This window comes from Corvus brachyrhynchos, unplaced genomic scaffold (genome assembly GCF_000691975.1).
Source record: "Corvus brachyrhynchos isolate BGI_N302 unplaced genomic scaffold, ASM69197v1 scaffold555, whole genome shotgun sequence".
Taxonomy (NCBI): domain Eukaryota; kingdom Metazoa; phylum Chordata; class Aves; order Passeriformes; family Corvidae; genus Corvus; species Corvus brachyrhynchos.
In genome coordinates this window covers 288,689-308,809 of record NW_008238357.1, presented here as the reverse complement: position 1 = coordinate 308,809, position 20,121 = coordinate 288,689, and the positions used below count along the sequence as shown (strand labels likewise).

General features: G+C 49.4%; 2 protein-coding genes across 2 annotated transcripts in view; one reads left to right on the top strand and one right to left on the bottom strand.

Moving 5' to 3' along the window:
* The window catches only part of DRAM2 (DNA damage regulated autophagy modulator 2), an 11,912-nt gene extending 4,917 nt beyond the window's left edge, over positions 1-6,995 (top strand). The window contains exons 4-8 of the mRNA XM_008634650.2: positions 14-153; positions 2,295-2,472; positions 5,357-5,439; positions 6,136-6,228; positions 6,660-6,995. Of these exons, the coding sequence (XP_008632872.1) occupies positions 14-153; positions 2,295-2,472; positions 5,357-5,439; positions 6,136-6,228; positions 6,660-6,767 (602 nt within the window). The 3' untranslated portion in view covers positions 6,768-6,995. The remainder of the gene's footprint in view (positions 1-13; positions 154-2,294; positions 2,473-5,356; positions 5,440-6,135; positions 6,229-6,659) is intronic.
* A 13,102-nt stretch (positions 6,996-20,097) lies between these two features.
* LRIF1 (ligand dependent nuclear receptor interacting factor 1) overlaps positions 20,098-20,121 on the bottom strand; it is a 6,824-nt gene continuing 6,800 nt past the window's right edge. Inside the window, exon 3 of the mRNA XM_017735517.1 lies at positions 20,098-20,121. Coding sequence (XP_017591006.1) covers positions 20,116-20,121 — 6 coding nt within the window. The 3' untranslated portion in view covers positions 20,098-20,115.

Genomic DNA, 20,121 nt, shown 5'->3' with positions numbered 1-20,121 from the left:
CTGCCTTTGGCAGGGATGGCCACCATGTACGTCCGGTACAAACAAGTGTCTGCCCTGAGCCCGGAAGAACCCAGGATCCTCAGGCTGAATAAGCTGGGCCTCACGCTGGGATGGCTGAGCTGCTTTGGACTCTGCATTATTGCCAATTTCCAGGTTTGTGCTCTGCCTGCTCTGCTCAGCTCCTGCCAGAGCTGTGTCTGTTCTGAGATACCTGATAATCTGGGGATTTACAGAAAGCAGCTTTCCATGGCAAACAGCTTTTTTGTCAAATTCTCTACAGAGAACGGTTGGAAAATACAAGGTTTGGCTTATAATTTGTTAGTTATTCCTTATTTGCTGTGGGACTTGGGAGCAGCTGTTCATGACATTTCCAAACATTCATGACCCCCAAGCTTTGCAGAAGCCACACTTGGATCTCCTTCCAGGCTGGTTGGAAGCCTGAGATCCAGATTGAAAGCCCACAGCTGTGGCTCAGGAGAATCAGGTATCAAATAGTAAACACTTGTTACAACTAGAAGTAAAGCCAGCAAAACCACCCAACCCCACAAGCCCAGCTCTGGAAAACCTGCCCTCTCGGGTGCATTTTCCTTCAAACCTCCTCAAATTCTTGAAAATTCTGCAATGTTAATTCTTCTAATTTTCTCCATCCCAGAGTCACTTTTTATTTTTTTCCTCCCCAATACTTTCCACTCCAAAAAACCCAAATCTGATATTCTCACTCATCACACCATGAGCAGGTCCCCATCATTGGCTTTACTTGCCAGGTGGTTGTATAATTGCCAGCCTTGTTAGTTAATTACCTGATGGATTTTGGGGCTCTGTTGTGGTGCCTGTAGCCTCCACAGGCTGTGGTGTCACCTTGAGCTCCTGCTGGATTAGGGACATGGAAAAGCAAAGAGGAAAAGCTCATGGAAAGCTCCACCTTTTCCCCAGCACAGCTCCCCAAGTGCTTCAGCAGCCCCTGTCTGAGAGACCTCAGCACTTCTCATTCTGGGCATTTTTTCTTTTGGAGACCTCAATCTATTTACTATTTTCTAGACCGCTCAGAGGTCCCAGCCTCCCATTCCACACCCACCAAGGAGAATCCTCCAGGCTCTGCTCAACTCCATGATTTCCCTCCACTGCCCTCTAGAAAGGATTTTTCTACTTTCAGTGGATTTCACAACAATCAGAACCCAGGAGGTGCATGTTAATTTGGTAACAGTTTGTGTAACCTGTAATCTTGAGCAAAACAGAAGTTGGAAGTGATGCACCTGCATATCCCAGGGATGCTAAGGACTGGTTTAAAGGCAAAAGGAGCTGAATCCCCCTGAAATCCACTGGTGACTGAAGACCCCAAAGTGTAAAACCAGAGAATTTCTCCCTGCTGACACGTCCCTGCACTGCACATGATTTTGGAGCACACACCTTTGCAACCTGCTTATTTCATAAACAGAAATTCTCACTGTGGATGCAGCACTTAAAATTCATTTGTGCACAGAGAGTGCACAAGGAAAAGCTTGGTCTTAAGAGTTACTCAGTCAGATACACGGCCAGCCTCACGTTTTAGGGCAGAAACATCTGCATGATTGGGGTGCCAGGCCTTGCCTTGAGCAACAGGTCAGACAACACATTTTGTTCCCTGTGTCTGGGTCCTGTGCTGAGCTGGAGATGAGAAGAAAGGACTGAACACACATGGGTTTTCAAGGCATATATTTTAAGAATTAATTTTTAGTTGGGTTGGTTTTTTTGGAATATCTTCTTGTTTTAGTTATTTTTGCTATTTGACAGTTGATTCTCCTGGTGGTGGTTTTAAGTATTGAATTGATTGAACCTTGTTCCCTCAGAGTATTCCAAGATACTAATTTGACAAACAATCTTTATTCAAACCAGAGTTCATTCAGAGAAATGCAAAACCTCATTATTTTTAATCCAAAATTGGGTACTAGAATTGGGTTGTCTGTCCTGTATTCCCGAATCTTTCATAGATGCACAGGTTCCTGGGGTAGAAACTCCCATTCCCTGCCCAGCTGCAGGGATTCTCTCACCTGATTCTTGTGATATTGTCCATTTATGAAAAGAGCTCTCACAAATTCCTGTAGTGAAGGTACAGCTGTGACCTGTAACTTCACCACAAGAACAAAAGCAGAAATGTCAGAGGCTGGCAGGTTCTGGCCTCCAGACATCTCCCAATGGGGCTTCCAAGAAAAGTCTCCTGAGGACTGGCACAGTGCAGAGCTGCTTAGCTCAGGATGGGAGAAGGGCACTGAGGGGGTGGGTGCCAGCTTTTCACGGGCAGTGCCCGCTTTCCCTAGAAATGCATCCTGTACTACATCCACGTGCTGGGAGCCTGCCTGACCTTCGGGGTGGGGTCCATTTACATGCTGCTTCAGACCATCCTGTCCTACCTGATGCAGCCAGAACTTCACAGCAAAGACATCTTCTGGGCCCGCCTGGCCGTGTTCCTGTGGAGCTCTTCCAGCATCCTGAGCAGTATCCTTTGCCTGGGCAGTGGCACCAAACCCCAGCAGCCTCCCCAGGATTTACACCTGACCTGAACCACCACCATGTGCCACAAGAGGCCTGTCATTCTTGATTGTGTGCCCTGGTCTGTATTCCAACCTGGGAATTTCAGGGAAAAGGATTAATTTTAATTCCTTTAATACTTTTAAAAAAAACCATAAGAGGGATGGTTACCACCCTTTCTCCTCCCCTTTCCTACTGCACACCAGAGGCTGAAAACAGAAAAAATAAGAGTTTATCCCCAACAGGTCTGACTAAATAAGGAAAGATGGGGCCAAAGGGAAGTGTGCTTAAGGGATGGGTGGTTTCAATGGGGGAAAAAACCAGGTAAGAAATAAAAGTGTGTTCCTGAGGACAAGAAGGGTGTAGCGTGTTAGAGTTGGATACAACTAAAAGAGAAACCCAGAAAGTAGCACAAGAGGAAATACTCTAACAGACCATGTGGAGCAGGGCTGCTGTGCCTGCTGGCTCTGGAGCAGGGATGAGGTACTGGCACTTTCCAGAGAGACAATTCTGGAGAACATTTCAAGGGTGTGTCAGGGGGGACTTTGACCTCTGATCTCCTCCCTGCTCATCCTGCAGTTCAAAATACAAGACATTTCTGACTGGCATTCCCTACCACCTTCCCTCGGCATCAGAACCCATCCTCCCCCTTTAGTTTTGAAGCTGGAAGTGGCTGTGGGGTTCAGAGAAAGGAAGAAACACAGAATGGTTTGGGTTGAAGGGACCTTCTAGTCCTGCCCTCTCACAGTGGGAATCCATTCCTGTTTATCTGTGTATTTATATACCAAATGTGGGCCCACCTACCCAGAAATAGAGGCCTTTTTCCTCTCCAGACTCATTGAAAGAGTCAGGAAACTGCACCAGAACAGCTCCCATGCTCACCACAACAGACCTGAACATTGGATTTAAAAATCAAACTCAGTTTTTGCGTCAAACAGGACAACACCACCAAAGCTTCTGAATTCCAGAGATGCAAGTTGCAAAACCCATCGCTTAAACCCTGTCCCATCTGCAGCTGTATCCAGGCCACTGATTTAATCCCCACCAATCCCACTTATTTCCAGGCTGGCAGCCAATACCAACACTAAACCATAAGTCCCATTTCCCATGGTTGGAGCATCTCGCTGGGCTCCCATCCCTGCTGCTACAGGGTTATAGAATCTGCAGGAGTCAGAGGTGCAGGGACAGTGGGGCACAGGCTTGTTATCCATCATGAAGGACCCTCACCTGCTGAGGGGCTTGGCAAACAGCAAGGAAATCATCCAGGAAACTTGGAGAATTGTTATCCCTAACAGAAATTTTTGGTATTAGCAAACAAGATTTTCAGCTTTGAATAGTGAGGAACCAAACTTGGGGGAAACTAAAATGGAACAATATGATCTGCTGCAAGTTAAGCTCCTCTTGCAGATGCCAGAAGCCCACAAACCTCAAAACTGTAGAGGTTTTTGTACCAATGTGGTCTAACCAAAATTATAGGGAAGTTGTAGAAATAATGATGTGTACATACATAACAATGAAAGGGGAAGGAAAATTATTGTTCTAAATGAACAGCTCATAATGTAATAAGGGAAAGATGGGGACAGGGAGAAGTCTGTGGCCTTGGGTGAAATGGTTGTAACAGGTACTGGAAGACAGAAGGAAATGTATTTTGTGTCAGCTCTGGGGTCACAGCAGGGCCAGGGCAGTGCCCATCCCCTGTGCTGGCACTGCTGGGGCACCTCCAGTCCTGGGATCAGCTCTGGGCCCCTCCTGACAAGAGACATTGAGGGGCTGGAGCGTGTCCAGGACAGGGAACAGGGCTGGGGAAGGGTCTGGAGCCCCAGGAGCGGCTGAGGGAGCTGGGAAAGGGGCTCAGGCTGGAGCAAAGGAGGCTCAGGGGGGACCTTGTGGCTCTGCACAAGTCCCTGACAGGAGGGGGCAGCCGGGGGGGTCGGGCTCTGCTGCCAGGGAACAGGGCCAGGAGGAGAGGGACCAGCCTCAGGCTGGGCCAGGGGAGGCTCAGGGTGGATATTGCGGAAAATTTCTTCATGGGAAGGGTGGTCAGGCCCTGGCACAGCTGCCCACTCAAGGCCATGTTTGTGCCAGGAAGTCCAGGCTTGTTCACCACCAAAATTAATCTTTCATATCAGGAGGCTCTTGATGTTTAATCTCATTACCCAATGAAGAAGTTAATACCTTAATCCTATGAAAATCGGGTTATCTGTAAATTAATGATCCGAGTTTCATTTGTGGTGTTGCAGGAGCACTTTCTTGGGTACCTTCCCTCTGTAAGATGTTGAAAAAGTGACATCAACCACTCCAGAAAGATCCAGGTCTTGGATTAAATGGGGGATCATTGTCACGTGGGGTGAAATCCAAAGAAGTTCTCAAACCTTGACTAAGAGGGAAACAGAAAAGCCAAAAACCCTCTTTGCTGCAGGTGATACAGAATTCCAACCTGTGGCTCACAGCAAGAATTCAGGGTGGTTGAGACATTGAAAAGCCATCAGAGAAAGAGATCTAGACTTTTATTAGGGTGGGAAATGCCAGTAAAATTAAATTTAAATGCTCTGTAAGTGCTCACATATGATCATAGCTTAAACACTTACATGAGAGTGCTGCACTTGATCAGAGGAATAACAAGAAGCAGCACACAGAGAACAGAAATAATGGATTTAGGTTCAGATTAACCTTTTCACGTGACAATAACCAGGGATTGGGACAAGCTACAGGTTGATGGGCACGATGTGAACAGTCCATGGCACCATTAACTGCTCCTCAGGCTAAGACCTCACAGCCTCAGCTCAACACAGTCTGCAAGTTCCATGTCCTTCATTCTTCGCCTTGAATCTTCCTTAACCTCTTCCCTCAGTGTTTGTGTCCTCAGTTGTGTTGTACAGTGGCCTGTATGGCCAGAACCTGGTGCAGAAGCTGCACTGGGACCCCCAGGAAAGAGTAAGTGACTGGGGGAGAAATAGACACCAAATCCATCTGGGTTTGGAGGGACAGGTGGGAACTTCTGCAACTCACCACATGGACTGGGGTGGGAGAGGAGAGAGCTGTGCCAGCCAAACCAGCCAGCAGCTCCTTGGAATCACAGGATCCCAGGCTGGGGTGGGTTGGGAGGGAAGTTAAAGCCCATCCAGTTCCACCCCCTGCCCTGGCCAGGGACACCTTCCACCGGCCCAAGTTGCTCCAAGCCCTGTCCAACCTGGCCTTGGACATTTCCAGGGATGGGGCAGCCCCAGCTTCTCTGGGCAACCTGGACCAGCACTTGCTGAAGTTCTGATCTCACAAAACTTTGGATCTTCAAGTGTAGCTCTAAATTAATCCCTCCTGCATCTTGAGGAGGGCCTTGAAGCTCCCTGCTCTTTGTTAGTTGAGCTCTGGATTGAACCTTCAGGTTTTGCAGGTGGGTATTAAATTCCCAGTGGACATCATCCCAGTTGGAGCAGGTGCTTTCCTGGTCATTCTCATTCTTCAACACTTCCTTCTTGGAAACTCCAGACACAAGAAGGGATTTTGGTCTCCAGTGGGAATAGGTGTGGATGCAAGATCTCACATAGTGTGCCACGAGTCACGAGCCATCCATGCACCACTGCAGGTTCCGGAGCAGTTTCCACACAGATTTTTTTCCCCTCTTTAACACAGGGCTACACCCCCCACATCATCAGCACCGTCTCCGAGTGGTCGCTGGCATTCTCCTTCCTCAGCTTCTTCCTCACCTACATCCGTGACTTCCAGGTAAAATGAAGTTCATGTTCTCTTTTTCTGAATGGCCCGGGGTGGTGCAGCTGGGCAGCCTTAGGTTTTGTGGAATCATGGAATCGTTTTGGTTGGAGAAGACCTTTAAGGTGGTGGAACCCAGCATGGATCAGGAGTCACCAGGGCTGGAGAGCCATGAGCAGCTCTAAGTGACCCCCATAGAATCTGTCCCTGCTGTGTCAGCACAGCTCCAGCACCAGGCTGGCCTTAACTGGCCAGACCTGTCACAGCCACAGGACAAGGCAAATGATGGAGCCAGTCCAGAGCACAGCAAGGAGCCAGGCACGTGGTTCTGAGCTGATCTGTTGGCGTTTCCAAAAATCTTTAGCATTTCCTCTGGCCACTGAAGTTCCCAGTGCTGAGGCAGTGAGGAGCTGCTCACGGGGACTCCCTTTGCTTTCCCTCCACAGAAAATCTCCCTGCGAGCCGTGGTCAGCCTGCAGGGCCAAACCCTGCACGAGAGCCCACCGAGCTTCGGGGCAGAGGAGCAGGCGTTGCTTGTGGCAGGGAGCATCTGATGGATGGAGAGAACTCAGCAGAACTCAGGAATTCAATAGCAATAACAGCTGAAATTTCTAAACATCTATTTTATATTTTTAAAAAGTATGAAGTGATTGTCTTGTACTTGACATCAAGGGCTTTGCTATTAACCCACAGCAATGCAAATGTTACCAGTACTGTGAATGAGTCTGTGACATTTCTACATTTTCCAATGTAATGAAGGATTAAATGAAGATTATTAATGAGTTGTTGTCTCCTCATCTCTTCCTCCACATCCAGTTTGACCTCCCTCACCCTCCTCTCTCCAGTGCTCCTGGCCAAGTCCTTTTGGATGGCAGAGCCTCCAGCCTCACCTCTGCTCCCCTTGGGCCCAGGGGGCTGATCCATGCCCTGCACTTTGGGCCAGATGGGATGGACCCCAAAGCCACCCCATCCTTTGAGCAGCCCATAGGGAAAAACCTCTTCACCCCACAGCCTGCTCTGGAGGTCAAGAGGCAGCTGAGCAGCTCCCTCCTGCTGGCTCTGGAGAGGAGTGACAGGGAGCAGCAGGAACCACACAGCCATGGAATCCCAGAAGGGTTTTGGCCCTTAAAGCCCATCCCATTCCACCCCCTGCCATGGGCAAGGACACCTTCCACTAGACCAGCTGGTTCCAGGCCCTGTCCAACCTGGCCTTCTCTCCATCCCTCTCGTGGCCATTGCTGGAGCTGACGGGCAGGTTGGCCCAGGAATTCTCATGCCAAGTGTCGCTGTTGCACAGGTGGAAGAGTTGGCCAAGGCAGCCCATGTCCTGCTCCCTCCAGAGCCAAGAGCTGTTCCTAAACACCCCAGAGGGCAACCCTTGTTCTCGTGTCCTTGACATCCCTGGTGCTCCCTGACAGCCTCCAACCCAAGCCAGCTGCTCCTTCCTCCAGCTGCTTCCAGCAGCTCCCAGAGTGCTGACAGCCCTTATTCCAGCCCTAAGGAGTGTCTGTGCTGCAGGGGCCGAGCTCCATGAGCCTCTCAGTGCCAGACACACCAGCTGGTTCCAGGGTCAGTCCATAGGGACAGCCTCCCACACTCCAGAGTCATGCCCAGACCGAGCCAGAAGCCTTAAAAACAAACATCTCAAATTCTACCAGAGTACAGCAGATTAAGGAGATATTTGATTGCACACAGACCTACCAAGTACATCCACAGCTGCCTCTGAGTCCTGCTTGGCAGGAATAGCTCAGCTCCCTTCCCAAGTTATTGCTCAAGGCTTGTACGTGAGCTCCAGCACATTTCCTCCCACACCAGAATCCCTTACATTGGCATCTTCCCTTCCTGGAGGGGCAGGCAAAGCACCAGGAGAGGAATTAATCTAAGCTGGAGGCCTCCTGGAAATCCTAGCAGTTCCCTGGGCAGCTTCTTTCTCCCAGATTTAAATGGGATGTCTCCATCCCTGTTACTCCATTTCCAGCCTGGTTCAGCCAGAGTTCAGACAATCCACAGGGTGTAAACAAACTTTGGGGGCAAAAGCTGCCAAACTACTGAGGGCAGTGGGGTGAGAGGACAGGTGGGTGAGATAAACATGGAGTCACAGAGAACCCTGGACTCTACAGCCTGGGAAGGTCTCCCAGAGTTGTATTTTAGCTGCTGATGAATCCTTAGGGATCCCAGCTGCCCTGGAGAGCTGCACACTTGGCCACACGCTTCCTAAGCAGGGAATAGGTAAACCCCAGTTCCTGATTAACTGCTCCAGTGTAGAAAATGGGATGTTTCAGCCGAGAGAATCCTTTGCCTCCCTCAAGGCTCATTAGACAAATGGTTTAAGCAGGAAATGGTCCCAATAGCGATGGGATCCCTGTGGAGAGGGAGGGAGAGAACTCTTTGCCTGGTACGATGGGAGGAGAAGGAAAAACCCCAACTGATTAACTCATGTAGCTCTCAAGGAGGCTCTAGGAGACATCTGCCTGCTCACAGGGCTTTCCTCAGCTCCCCTTCACTGCTTTCTCCCTGGATCCCTGTGAAACATGGAGATGTCATTCCTGACAACGGCCATCTGACGTGCTGCTCCCAGAAGCGATTCCTGCCCCAGGGAGCAGGAGTTTCTCTGTCATTTAATGTCCCTGTGATGAGCCAGCCAGGGCAGACTGAGGTTTAGGTTGGACATTAGGAAAAATTTCTTCCCCAAAAGGGTTGTCCAGCCCTGGCACAGCTGCTCAGGGCAGTGTGGAGTCGCCATTCCTGGAGGGATTCAAAAAAACCCATGTGGATGTGGCACTTGGGGGACATGGTTAATGGTGGCCCTGGCAGTGCTGGGGAACAGTTGGACTCCACGATCTCAGAGGGCTTTTCCAACCTCAAAGATTCTGATTTTACTGCCCAAACCAGTACATTCCTGGGTTAACAGTTAACACCCCAAAGCCCCCTCACTGCTTCCCCACCAGCCCAGCACCACATGCTGGGATTCCTGCTCATCTGCAGATCCATGGAAGTTCAGCCTTAGAGCATCCAACTCTTCTCTGTTTAACAACCTCCTCAATGCCCAGAAAACCCTTTTCTTGCTCTCTCACCCTTTGCCAGGAGACAGGGATGAGCAGCACCAAGGAGCAGCTGCCTGCTCCCAGCTGCTCCAGAGTTACACACCCCCATGAATCCCTGCCTTGTCCCCCTTCTCTGCAGCCCCACCCACAGTCATGATCCAGGGGCTGGGTTGGGTCCCACCTCCCATAGAATCATGTCTGGAAAAGACCTTCAAGATCATCCATCCAAGTCCACCCCACACTGCCACTGTAGCCCCATAACCCCTAAATCTCATCACCCAGCAAGATCCAGACACCCTCTGAACAACTCCAGGGATGGTGCCTCCAACAGCTCCGTGGGCAGCCCCTTCCAGCCTGACCAGCCCAGCACTGAACAGACTGACAGGGTCCATTAACACACCTGATTGCCCTGACCAGCCCCCGGGGACCTCCTCACACACTCATGGCCCATGAGCTCCATCTGAGCCCAAGCTTGAGCACCCAGCCCTGGCCTGGGCTGTTGTGGGTGGCCCTGGCTCAGCTCTGCCCCGGGATTTATTTTGTGGACAGTCCTCAGATCTCAATTCACAGAATCCCAGAATGATTTGGGTGTGAAGGGACATTAAAGACCATCTCATTCGACCCCTGTGTCATGGGCAGGGACACCTTCCACTGTCCCAGGCTGCTCCAAGCCCCGCCCAACCTGGCCTTGGGCACTGCCAGGGATCCAGGGGCAGCCACAGCTTCTCTGGGCACCCTGTGCCAGGGCCTGCCCACCCTCACGGGGAACAATTCCTTCCCAATATCCCATCCAACCCTGCCCTCTGGCAGTGGGAAGCCATTCCCTGTGTCCTGTCACTCAATTGCCCCAATTCCTTCGCCAGCTCTCCTGGAGCCCCTTTAGGCCCTAGAAGGGGCTCTGAGGCTCTCCCTCTGGTCTCGTCTTCTCCAGGTGAACACCCCCAGCTCTCCCAGCCTGGCTCCAGAGCAGAGGGACTCCAGGCCTCAGAGCAGCTCCGTGGCCTCCTCTGAACTTTCTCCAGCACCTCAACATCCTTCTGCTGCTGTTGGGCCCCAGGGCTGGAGGCAGCTCTGCACTCAGGGGTCTCACCTGAGTGGAGCAGAGGGGCAGAACCTCCCCTCCCCCGCTGCCCATACTGGGGGATCAGCCGAGGGCCTGGGGGCATTCTGGACTAGGGCATGTCCAGCGCTCACCACAAACACCCCCAAGTCGTTCTCCCAGGGCTGCTCCATCTGTTCATCCCCAGCTTGGATTCATCCTGGGGTCACCCTGACCCAGGTGCAGCACTCAGAACTTGGCCTTGTTAAGCCTCCTGAGATTCCCATGAGCCACTTTTGAGCTCGTCCGGGTCCCTCTGGGTGACTCTGTCCCTCAGGAGTGTCCCTGCCCCCTCAGCTCACTGTCACCTGCTCAGGGTGCCCTCGATCCCTTCATTTGTCATTAATAAAGATACTAAATAATGCTGGTCCCAGTACAGACCCCTGAGGGACACTACTGATCCCAGTATGGACCCGTGAGGGACACTACTGGTCCCTGATGTCTGTCAGGACTCTGAGCCGTTGACCACAAGCTCCTGGATGTGTCCATCCAACCCATTCCTTATGCACCTGACAGTCCACCCGTTAAATCCATCTCTCCAATGGAGAGAAGGATACTGGGGGGGAACCGTGGCAAATGGTTACAGAAGTCTAGAAAAATGACATCTGCAGGCCTTCCCTCATCACTGATGGAGTCCCTCCTGTGGAGCTTCTCATCCACCAATGCCCCCAGGTCCTTCTCTTCAGGGCTGCTCTGTTCATCCCCAGCCTGGAGCTGTGCTCGGGGTTGCCCCGACCCAGGGGCAGGATCTCATCCTTGGCCTTGTTGAACTTCATGAGGTTCACATGATCCCATCTCTCCAGCCCATCCAGGTCCCTCTGGATGCCCCATCCCTTCCCTCCAGCATCTCACTGTCAGCATCGTGCTGAGGGTGCCTCAACCCCACTGTCACCGACAAAGACAGCGCTGGTCCCAACACTGACCCCTGGGGACACCACTTGTCACTGGGCTCCCCTTGTCTACAGCTGCAGCCCACAACCCTTTGAGCGCCACCATCCAGCCAATTCCTTATCCACTGAGTGCCCCACCCATCAGATCCACGTCTGTCCAGGTTTGAGACAAGGCTGTCCTGCAGGACAGTGTCAAATGCTTTGCACAGTCCAGGTAATGATGTCAGTCGCTCTGCCCTCACCCACCAGCACTGTAACCTCATCATACAGGGCCACCAAGTTTGTCAGGCATGACTTGCCTTCAGAGAAGCCATGTTGGCTGTCACCCATCATCTCCTTCTTTTCCATGTGCCTTAGCCTAGTTTCCAGAAGGATCTGCTCCGTGATCTTGCCAGACACCAGTGTGACTGACTGGCCTGTAGTGCACTGCATCTGCCTTATTTCTCTTTTGAAAAACGGAGTCAAATTTCCCATTTTCCAGTCAGTGGGAACTTCACCAAACAGCCACAATTTCTAGGATATGATAGAGAGTGGCTTAGGAACTTCCTCTGCCAGTTCCCCCAGGATCCAGAGATGCATCTCATCAGGTTCCATGGACCTGTGCACCTTCATATTCCTTAAATACTCCTGAATCTGACCTTCTCAAGTCCAGAGAAGGGAGTAGAGCTGGTGGGAGGGTGTGGAGCACAAGTCCTATTAGGAGCAGCTGAGGGAGCTGGAAAGGGGCTCAGCCTGGAGCAGAGGAGGCTCAGGGGGGACCTTGTGGCTCTGCACAAGTCCCTGACAGGAGGGGGCAGGGAAAGGAGGAGAGGAAATGGCCTCAATCTGCTCCCAGGGAACAGGGACAGGAGGAGAAGAAATGGCCCCAAGCTGTGCCAGGAGGAATTTCTCCATGGAAAGGGTGGTCAGGCATTGGAAGGGGCTGCCAGGAAGGTGATGCAGTAACAATCCCTCGAGGTGTCCAAGGAATGCCTGGACACGGCACTCAGTCACAAGGTGGGGATTGGTCACAGGCCGGGCTCGATGACACAGGTTTGACTTGATCACCTTGGACGGCTTTTCCAACCTTAAAGGTTCTGGGATTCTCTGATTCTCCCACTGTGGACAGTTCCTCCTTCTCCCAGTCCCCACCTTTGCCCCGCGACTCCAGAGGTGTGACTGGGTCACTTCCCAGTGAAGATGAGGCACAAACGTCGCTGAGAAGCTCGGCCTTCTCCATGGCCTGGGTAAGCAGGTGTCCTGTTTCCTTCTGGAGAGGGCCCACATTTTCCCCAGTCTTCCTTTTCTCACCAATGTACCTATAGAAGCTTTTCTGTTGCTCTTGATGTCCCTGGCCAGATTTAACTCTAGTAGGGCTCCAGGTTTCCTAACCTGATCCCTCGCTGCTTGGACAATCCCTCTGTATTCCTCCCAGGCTGCCTGTCCTTGCTTCCACACCCTGGAGGCTTCCTCTTTGAGTTTGTTCAGGAGCTCCTTGTTCACCCTCACAGGCCTCCTGGAGTTTCTGTCCTTGGGATGCGTTGCTCCTGAGCTTGGAGGTGATCCTTAAGTATCAACCAGCCATCCTGGGCCCCTCCTCCCTCTAGGGCTTTATCCCATGGGACTCAACCAAGCAGATCCCTGAAGAGGAAAACAGCTTTCCTGAATCCCAGGGCTCACTGTGTGCCCTCCTGGCTGCCCTGAGGATCCTGAATCCACCATTCCATGTTCCCTCAGCCCAGGCTGCCCTTGAGCTTCTCATTCCCCACCAGGTGGTCCTTGTTGGTGAGCACAAGGTCCGGCACAGCTCCTCCCTTTGCTGGCTCCTCTCTCACTTGGAGAAGGAGTTTATCCTCAAGGCATTCCAGAACCTCCTGGATCAATTATGCTCCGTGTGTTGTCCCTCCAAGAGATACTGGCGTACTTGAAGCCCCTCATGAGGAGCAGCGTTGTGAACACGACACCGCTATTGTCTGTCCAGAGCGTCATCCGACGGCTGTTCCTGGTACAGACCCCCTGAAAGCCACCCCCACGTGGCTTCCTGGGCTGCACTCGGCAACGCCCAGGTCTGGGTCAGTGCTGGGCTCGACTACCTCAGGTTTAGGTCAGACTTGATGATCTTGAGGGTCTTTTCCAACCTAAAAACGATCCAACAATTCTACATCTGGGACAGAGCTCTGTGAAGGTTTGTGCCTCACACAGAAGTGCTGGGGCTGTGGGGAGTCTGCAGTACAGGAGACAGGCACAGGGGCAGTCCTGGCCAGGGACCCCAAGGCGCCAGGTTTGGCTGATGTTGGCAACTTGCCCAGCACCATCTCTGCTTCCTGATCTGTTCTGCCCAGCACTCACTGCTGCCTCTGCTCTTTGCACTCTGAAATTCCTAAAAGGTTCTTCCCAGGTATTTGCTTGGAGTAACAATTTTAATGCATATCCTAAATCCATGGAGTTCGTATGTACTTAGCACAGCAATAATCCCAGTGTGTGACACCTTCCTGCCAGCCAGGCTGCACTCAGGGATGGCCACCAGTCACCTTCAGTCCTGGGGTGGCAGCCAGCATTCCCAGAACTCCAGTTCTTCATAGACTCTTCATAGATCATGGGAGTTCAAGGATGAACAGGGCAGCAAAATCCAATCCATGCTGCAGATGATGAGTCTGGACGAGGGGCAGCTCCAACAGCCTCAAGGTCCTTGGCTGTCAGAAACCCCTTTGCTCCTCCTGGCACAACTTTCCCCCATCAGCACATCAAGAGGCTTCTCTTGGCTCTCAGTGAGCCCTCCAACTTTGCACTGATGTTGTTCCAAGGAAGATCTCTCTCTTCCATACTTGGTTTCACTCTTTTTCTGAGCTGCACCAGGTGTTTTCCATCACTATATTGGACATAGCCCATTCACCTTCTTCCACCAAATCCTGGTCACATTTCTTCAAAATTTTGCAGTGAGGATTCTTCTCCCAATTTTGAGTATTTTATCATCTCTACAAAGAACCAGGCAAATGGACCACTTTGTTAGGGTAAAAGAGGTTCTGAGAGAAAGAAGATGGTGTATTGTAGAATGTCAGTGCTGGAATCCTCCAGTGCAACGAGAGGATAAGAGAACTTGGCTTCCTTATTTTTTTGAAGATCATTGGAAAATAGAGGAAAGACATTTGTTAGAGGACAGTAAGTGAGCAAAGCCTGTTGGAAGAGTATCCACCAGGTGACTGCAGCAGCAGACACAAGGTTGCCTCCATCTACTTCCTGATTCCCAGCTCATCCTTTCAGGTGGGATGGAGTCAATGTCCTTCAAGCAGCCCCATGTCATGCTGTGTTTGGGATTTTGAGGAGACTGCAGATCACACCCCCATGGTTTGAGGAGAGTTCCCACAACATCCAGGTTTTCTCTTTCTCTCACTGTGCACCCCCCAGCAGGCTTGGAATGGACAGGACGTCGGGAATGGACAGGAAGTCGGGAATGGACAGGAAGCTGGGAACAGACACAGCCTGGACAGTCCTCCCAGACTGACCAAAGGGATATTCCATGGCACAGGAGGCCATGCTCAGCAAAGAAAAGCTTTATGGCAGCAGGAGGATGGAGGGACGTTTCTGGTCACAGTGTTTGTCTTCAAGCGAACGCTGCACACAGAGACCCCGGGAAGAGCCGATCTTCTGCACTGCCAGGACGTGGTGACCAAATCCTGATTCTGCTTTTTGCGCAAGCAGCTTTTGCTTGACCTGTTAAACTGCCTTGTTCTCCACCCACGATGCCATCCTTCCACTTTCCCCCATCCCGCAGGAGGGCAGTGATTGGGTGGGTGGGTGTCTGGGACCTGGCCAAGGTCAATTCTGTCACAAAACACCCATTCCATACAAGGTGAGCCCATGGATACCCACAGTACCACCCTGACCTGCTTGTTCCACCACACTTCCCTCCTACCGAGCAATCTCAGTCACTGCAGAGTTTATTTCCATGATTCACCTTCTCTCCTCACCCACCTGCAGCTGGTCCATCACCTTGGTCTAGGCCAAGCTCTCCCCATCCCTGGCAGTGTCCAAGGCCAGGTTGGACGAGGCTTGGAGAAACCTGGGATAGTGGAAGGTGGCCCTGCCCCTGGCAGGGAGTGGAATGGGATGAGCTTTAAGGTCCCTTTACACCCCAAACCCTTCTCTGATTCTGTGATTTTTCAGAGCAGGAATTTCCTTTTTCTTACCTTATAAAAACCCCTCCTGCCTCTTCAATCCCCTGGAATTTTTCACACTGTCAAAACTTACATAATTAAGGAATATGGGACTGAGACAGTCGAAGCTCCCCAAGAAACATCCATCCTCCACCAAAACCCTACAGATAAACTGGGCATCCATGGGATAATAAATGAAAACTCTGCAGATGAAAATTTGATTAAAATGAAACAAAATAAGAATAAAACCAGAAATAAGGACAGTAACAAACAACCTCCCATGAACACAAATCCCCAGCGGAGCTCTGCTGGGGCTGGTGATGTTTAACATAAACATCAACAAACAAGAACAAAACAATGTCAAACTCTGCTGGCAAAAAAAGTTATTAATTGGTGGAAGGGAAACTGAAAAACTGCAGAAGGAACCTGCAAGGATCAGAGACATGAACAACAGAGGGCAAGGAAAGGTGTCCCTACAGATACAACAGAGCATGGTGGGAAAACACACAAAAAGTTCTACAAAAATTAGGATGTAAAGACAGTCTGAGGGCACATCCCCTCCTACAAGGCAAACTAAGGTACCATCAACTGATGGTGGCAAGAGACATGTTCAAACAACAACAAATTAAAAGACACTCATTAAGGATTGTTAAAGATACCACCCAGGGATAAACAAGTCTTTTAGCTTCAAGAAATTATTATTAACAGAATTCTGTTTAAAAAAATACATCCCACCCTTCCAAAAGAACCCCACAACCACATTTCCACATTGCACAGCTGGCCATGGCCTTATAAAGGCTCACAATAATGACAGGGAGAGCCATGAATCCAAACTGTCACAGGGCTCCTCCTGCCTCTGTCCTCACATCTGCAAGAGGTTTCGTATAAATATCTGCATTGTTACTGCCTAAAGTCTAATTCCCAGATCCTTTAAATAGCATTTATTAACCACTGACTGTTGACCTTTTCTGAAAATTGACAGTTTTCAGGAATTCATCAAAATTCTCATGCACATGAGGAAAACAAACAAAAAAGTATCCACAGCTGGGGTTTGCAATTTGCATTCGGGTTCTAAGAGCCAGGCCATGGAATTCCAAAGGGGAAAGTTTATTTGCTAAGACTAATACAGAACCCCTCTATTCATCATATGGGGAATGTGCTGGTAAAAATGCCCTTGGTCTGTGCTCTTGGATTGTGTCCCAGAAGTAGAATTTGATGGTCCAAGTTTCTTATTTCTGGCATTTAACAAAAACCTAGAGTTCTCTAAATACACACATACTTAAACTTCACCTAGTTCTTCCATCTACCAGAAATATTCATTTAAGCAAGGGATTTCCTCTTGAAGTCACTGAAGAGGTGATGCACGAGGTTGGGATCCCCGGGGGGGGGTTCAGCTCTGCTGCATTTCCCGACGCATTTCCTCCAGCGCCGCCTCCCGCTCCCGCAGGAGCTGCTCCAGCCGCTTGATCTTTTCATCCCGTATTGTCTCATCCAGGTCCGGGGGAGCCACAGGGAAGGCATCATCTCGGAAAGAACCTTCCAGAACCGAAGTATCCTCTTCAGAAGTCACTAAAACTGAAATCCCTGGCTGGGTAGTGTCACTGTACCTGGGGAACGTGTCCTGCTCTGAGTCCCTCCCTCGGGACGCTCCAGCGGAGCCGGTGGGAACACTTGGCTCTGGTGGGGCTGGGGGAGGTGAAACACTCCTGTTAAGTGCACTGGAACCTGAGCTGGTGATCTCTAAACTGAGACTTGTGGCTGATTTGATCGAGGTTCTCCTTCTCTTGCCACTGTCCAACAACGGTGAGGATTTCCTTTTCCTAGTCAAATCCTCTTCCAGATCCACAGTTATCTGCACAGTCAGAAACAGACAAAATTCACTTCTGTTAAACTGGGCATCAGCTACTTTATAACACCAAGTTCTCTAAGCACAAATTACGAGTTATTTGTTGCAAGCTTTTTAGAATTACTGCCCGGAAGAAGTTTCCTTCAGCAAAAGAACAAAGATATTTCTGCATTTGATATTTTTCTAGTAAAGATTCCCAGTTAACAATTCCAGAACACTGAATTCCCTCCTTAGTCAACACTGCATGTCTGCCTTTCCTGGGCATGTCCATCATCGCCTGTGGCTGTTTAAGTTAACACTACTGCAAGACAAAACCTTTCTAATTTGATGGGAAAATTCAGTGTAGAAGAATTCTTCATGTCTACATTTCCAAAAACATCAATCTGAGAAGTAATGTCCACTATCAGATTCAATTCCTCCCAGATGTTTTATTATTTGAATCATGGAATCTCATCCTGGTTTGAGCTGGAAGGGACCTTAAATCCCATTCCATTCCACCCCCTGCCATGGGCAAGGACACCTCCCACAAGACCAGGTTGCTCCAAGCTCCATCCAACCTGGCCTTGGACACTTGGGATGGATGGGTTAAAGCTAATGTGAATGTCAACAGCAGCCATGGATCTGCCCAATTATTAGCACTGAATTAGTAAAACCTGAGAAAGTCTTTGACTGAGTTGAGTAGAATCACATAGAAGAAAATGTGGCTGAAAAGAAATACTTGGATGGATAAAATCCTTTCCATGCATTAACATGAAAGTTCTTCCTTCCAGAAGTACCCAACCAATGACAAAGTTCAAACCAACATTTGTAATTTTAAAGATTGGACAGATCTACAAGTAAATTTCTTTTAACAAACCCATTCCTCTGCCTGTACCCACTGCACTGCTGGACAAACACAACCATCTGCAGAGGGTTGAATATAAATCAGGATACCAAGGTCTGGTCCCTATTCCAACTAGGACCATCACCACCAGCAGGGACAGTTTTCTCCAAAGAATTTGTTGTTCAAGTTTCCTCCAGAACCCAAAAATGAGGATAAAAATTCCTAGATGGTGCTCGAATCATACAGAAATCTCAAACAAGTTCTCACAGAGATCCCAACAACTCCTGACTCTCCTGGTGAATCCAGAGGTGGGAGGCTCCAAACACCCCCAGCTCTGCACTGACTGAACATACACTGCTTTCTGAGTGTGTTTAGCACTGAAAAATCCCAGATACCTTTTCCTCTTTAACACATTCCTGATGATGATTCGTTAGTTCCACATCCAATGAGGATGAACTGCAAGAACCATTTTTCCTTTCCAAGCTCTCACTGGAACAAACCCTTTCTTCTGGATTCTCACAGACGGCCCTTAACGGTATTCTTGTAAGGTAAACTCTCTCCTCCTTAAAGAGACCAAATTTTTTCCTTAATTCCAAGTATTGTTTCCAGTGTGGGTGCTCTTGGTGTTTGATTTGAATAACCTTTCCCGGTGAATCCATCTTTTGACATTGGATCTGAAATACAGAAGCAGTGAGAGAGCCATCAATCACTCTCTCACTCTCTCTCTCTACATATAAATAGATAAAATATATTAATATACAAGAAATAGGTACTAGAAAGACAGGTGAACATTTATTTTGTCTGCCATTCTCCAAGAGCTACATTTAACACAGGTAACATTTAACACAGATAAGCCAATTGTGATAAATTATACACAAATTATCATAGGTCTAACACTCGTTATTTAACACTCCAAGTACATTGTGGAACATCCAGAAAATGTCCAGGCCAACCAGCAACCACAAAAATAAAAGAAGCAACAAGAGAATCATCTGTTCTACCCCTTCAAATAGCAAAGAAAGAGGAGGGAAGAGCAGGCAGTGTCCTTATTCTGCAATCCAGGGGTTTGCAAATTTAGGGACAAGAGCACCAAATTTGCTGAGCTATTTCTCACCAAGGTTAAAGCAAATGCAAATGCTGACACTTGGCATCACACAGCACTGAGGAAAATAAATGGTATTTCAACCATTTTTCAGGTGAGGAACAATAAAAAAGCTAAGTCTTACAGTCTGTTGCAATAATTAAATGTCTAAAATTTGCAAAAATACACTTGGCTGACATTTCTGTTCTGCCTGGACAACACAAACAAGTTTCAGAATTATTTTTTTTCTCTGGAAACAAATTCATCCTGGCCTCTGGAGCTACTAAAAACGTGACCACCAATCCTGCATGGGGAGTTTGTGGGATTGGAGGCCTACAACTTCTAACAGATTTTCAACATTATGATCTTAAAAGAATATGTCAATGCAGCCACTAAGGATCTCAAGAGTTCCCTCTGCCTGACGTGGAGCCAGGAGTGAAGGAGGTGGATCCCTCCCCACCAGGGCAGGGGAGGAAGGAAACACAGCTCCTGCCTGTGGCTGTCAGAGCAAGTGGAGTCTGGAGCCGACAGTGCTACACACCAGAGTTGTCTCTGGAGGACAAACTCTGCTCTTCCAACTTACTCTCCTCTTGTGAGATGCAAACTTGACTTTCTCTACCCTACATCACCCCTACAGCCCTAAGGTTGTGCTGTGAGCGTGTGGCATCAACATCCAAGAGCCCAAACCATGAACAGCCTCCCTGGAGTTCAGTTATTGCTCATCATTTATCTCAGGAGGAAATCAAAAGCTACCTTACCTCTGCCCCTTTCTTTTCTATGCATTTCTCACTTGCACAGTGCAAAATTATTAGGAAATAGGCCATTTATTGACTAGAACCAACCTTAGAGCTGCATTTCCAGGATACCTGGTTACAAAAATGTGTGAACTCATCAAGAGCCATTTTATCCACCTAAAACCAGGACCACAGAACCACTGACCAGACACTGGGGTGGCATGTTTATGATTTATTACCTTTGGCCAGTCTTCACTG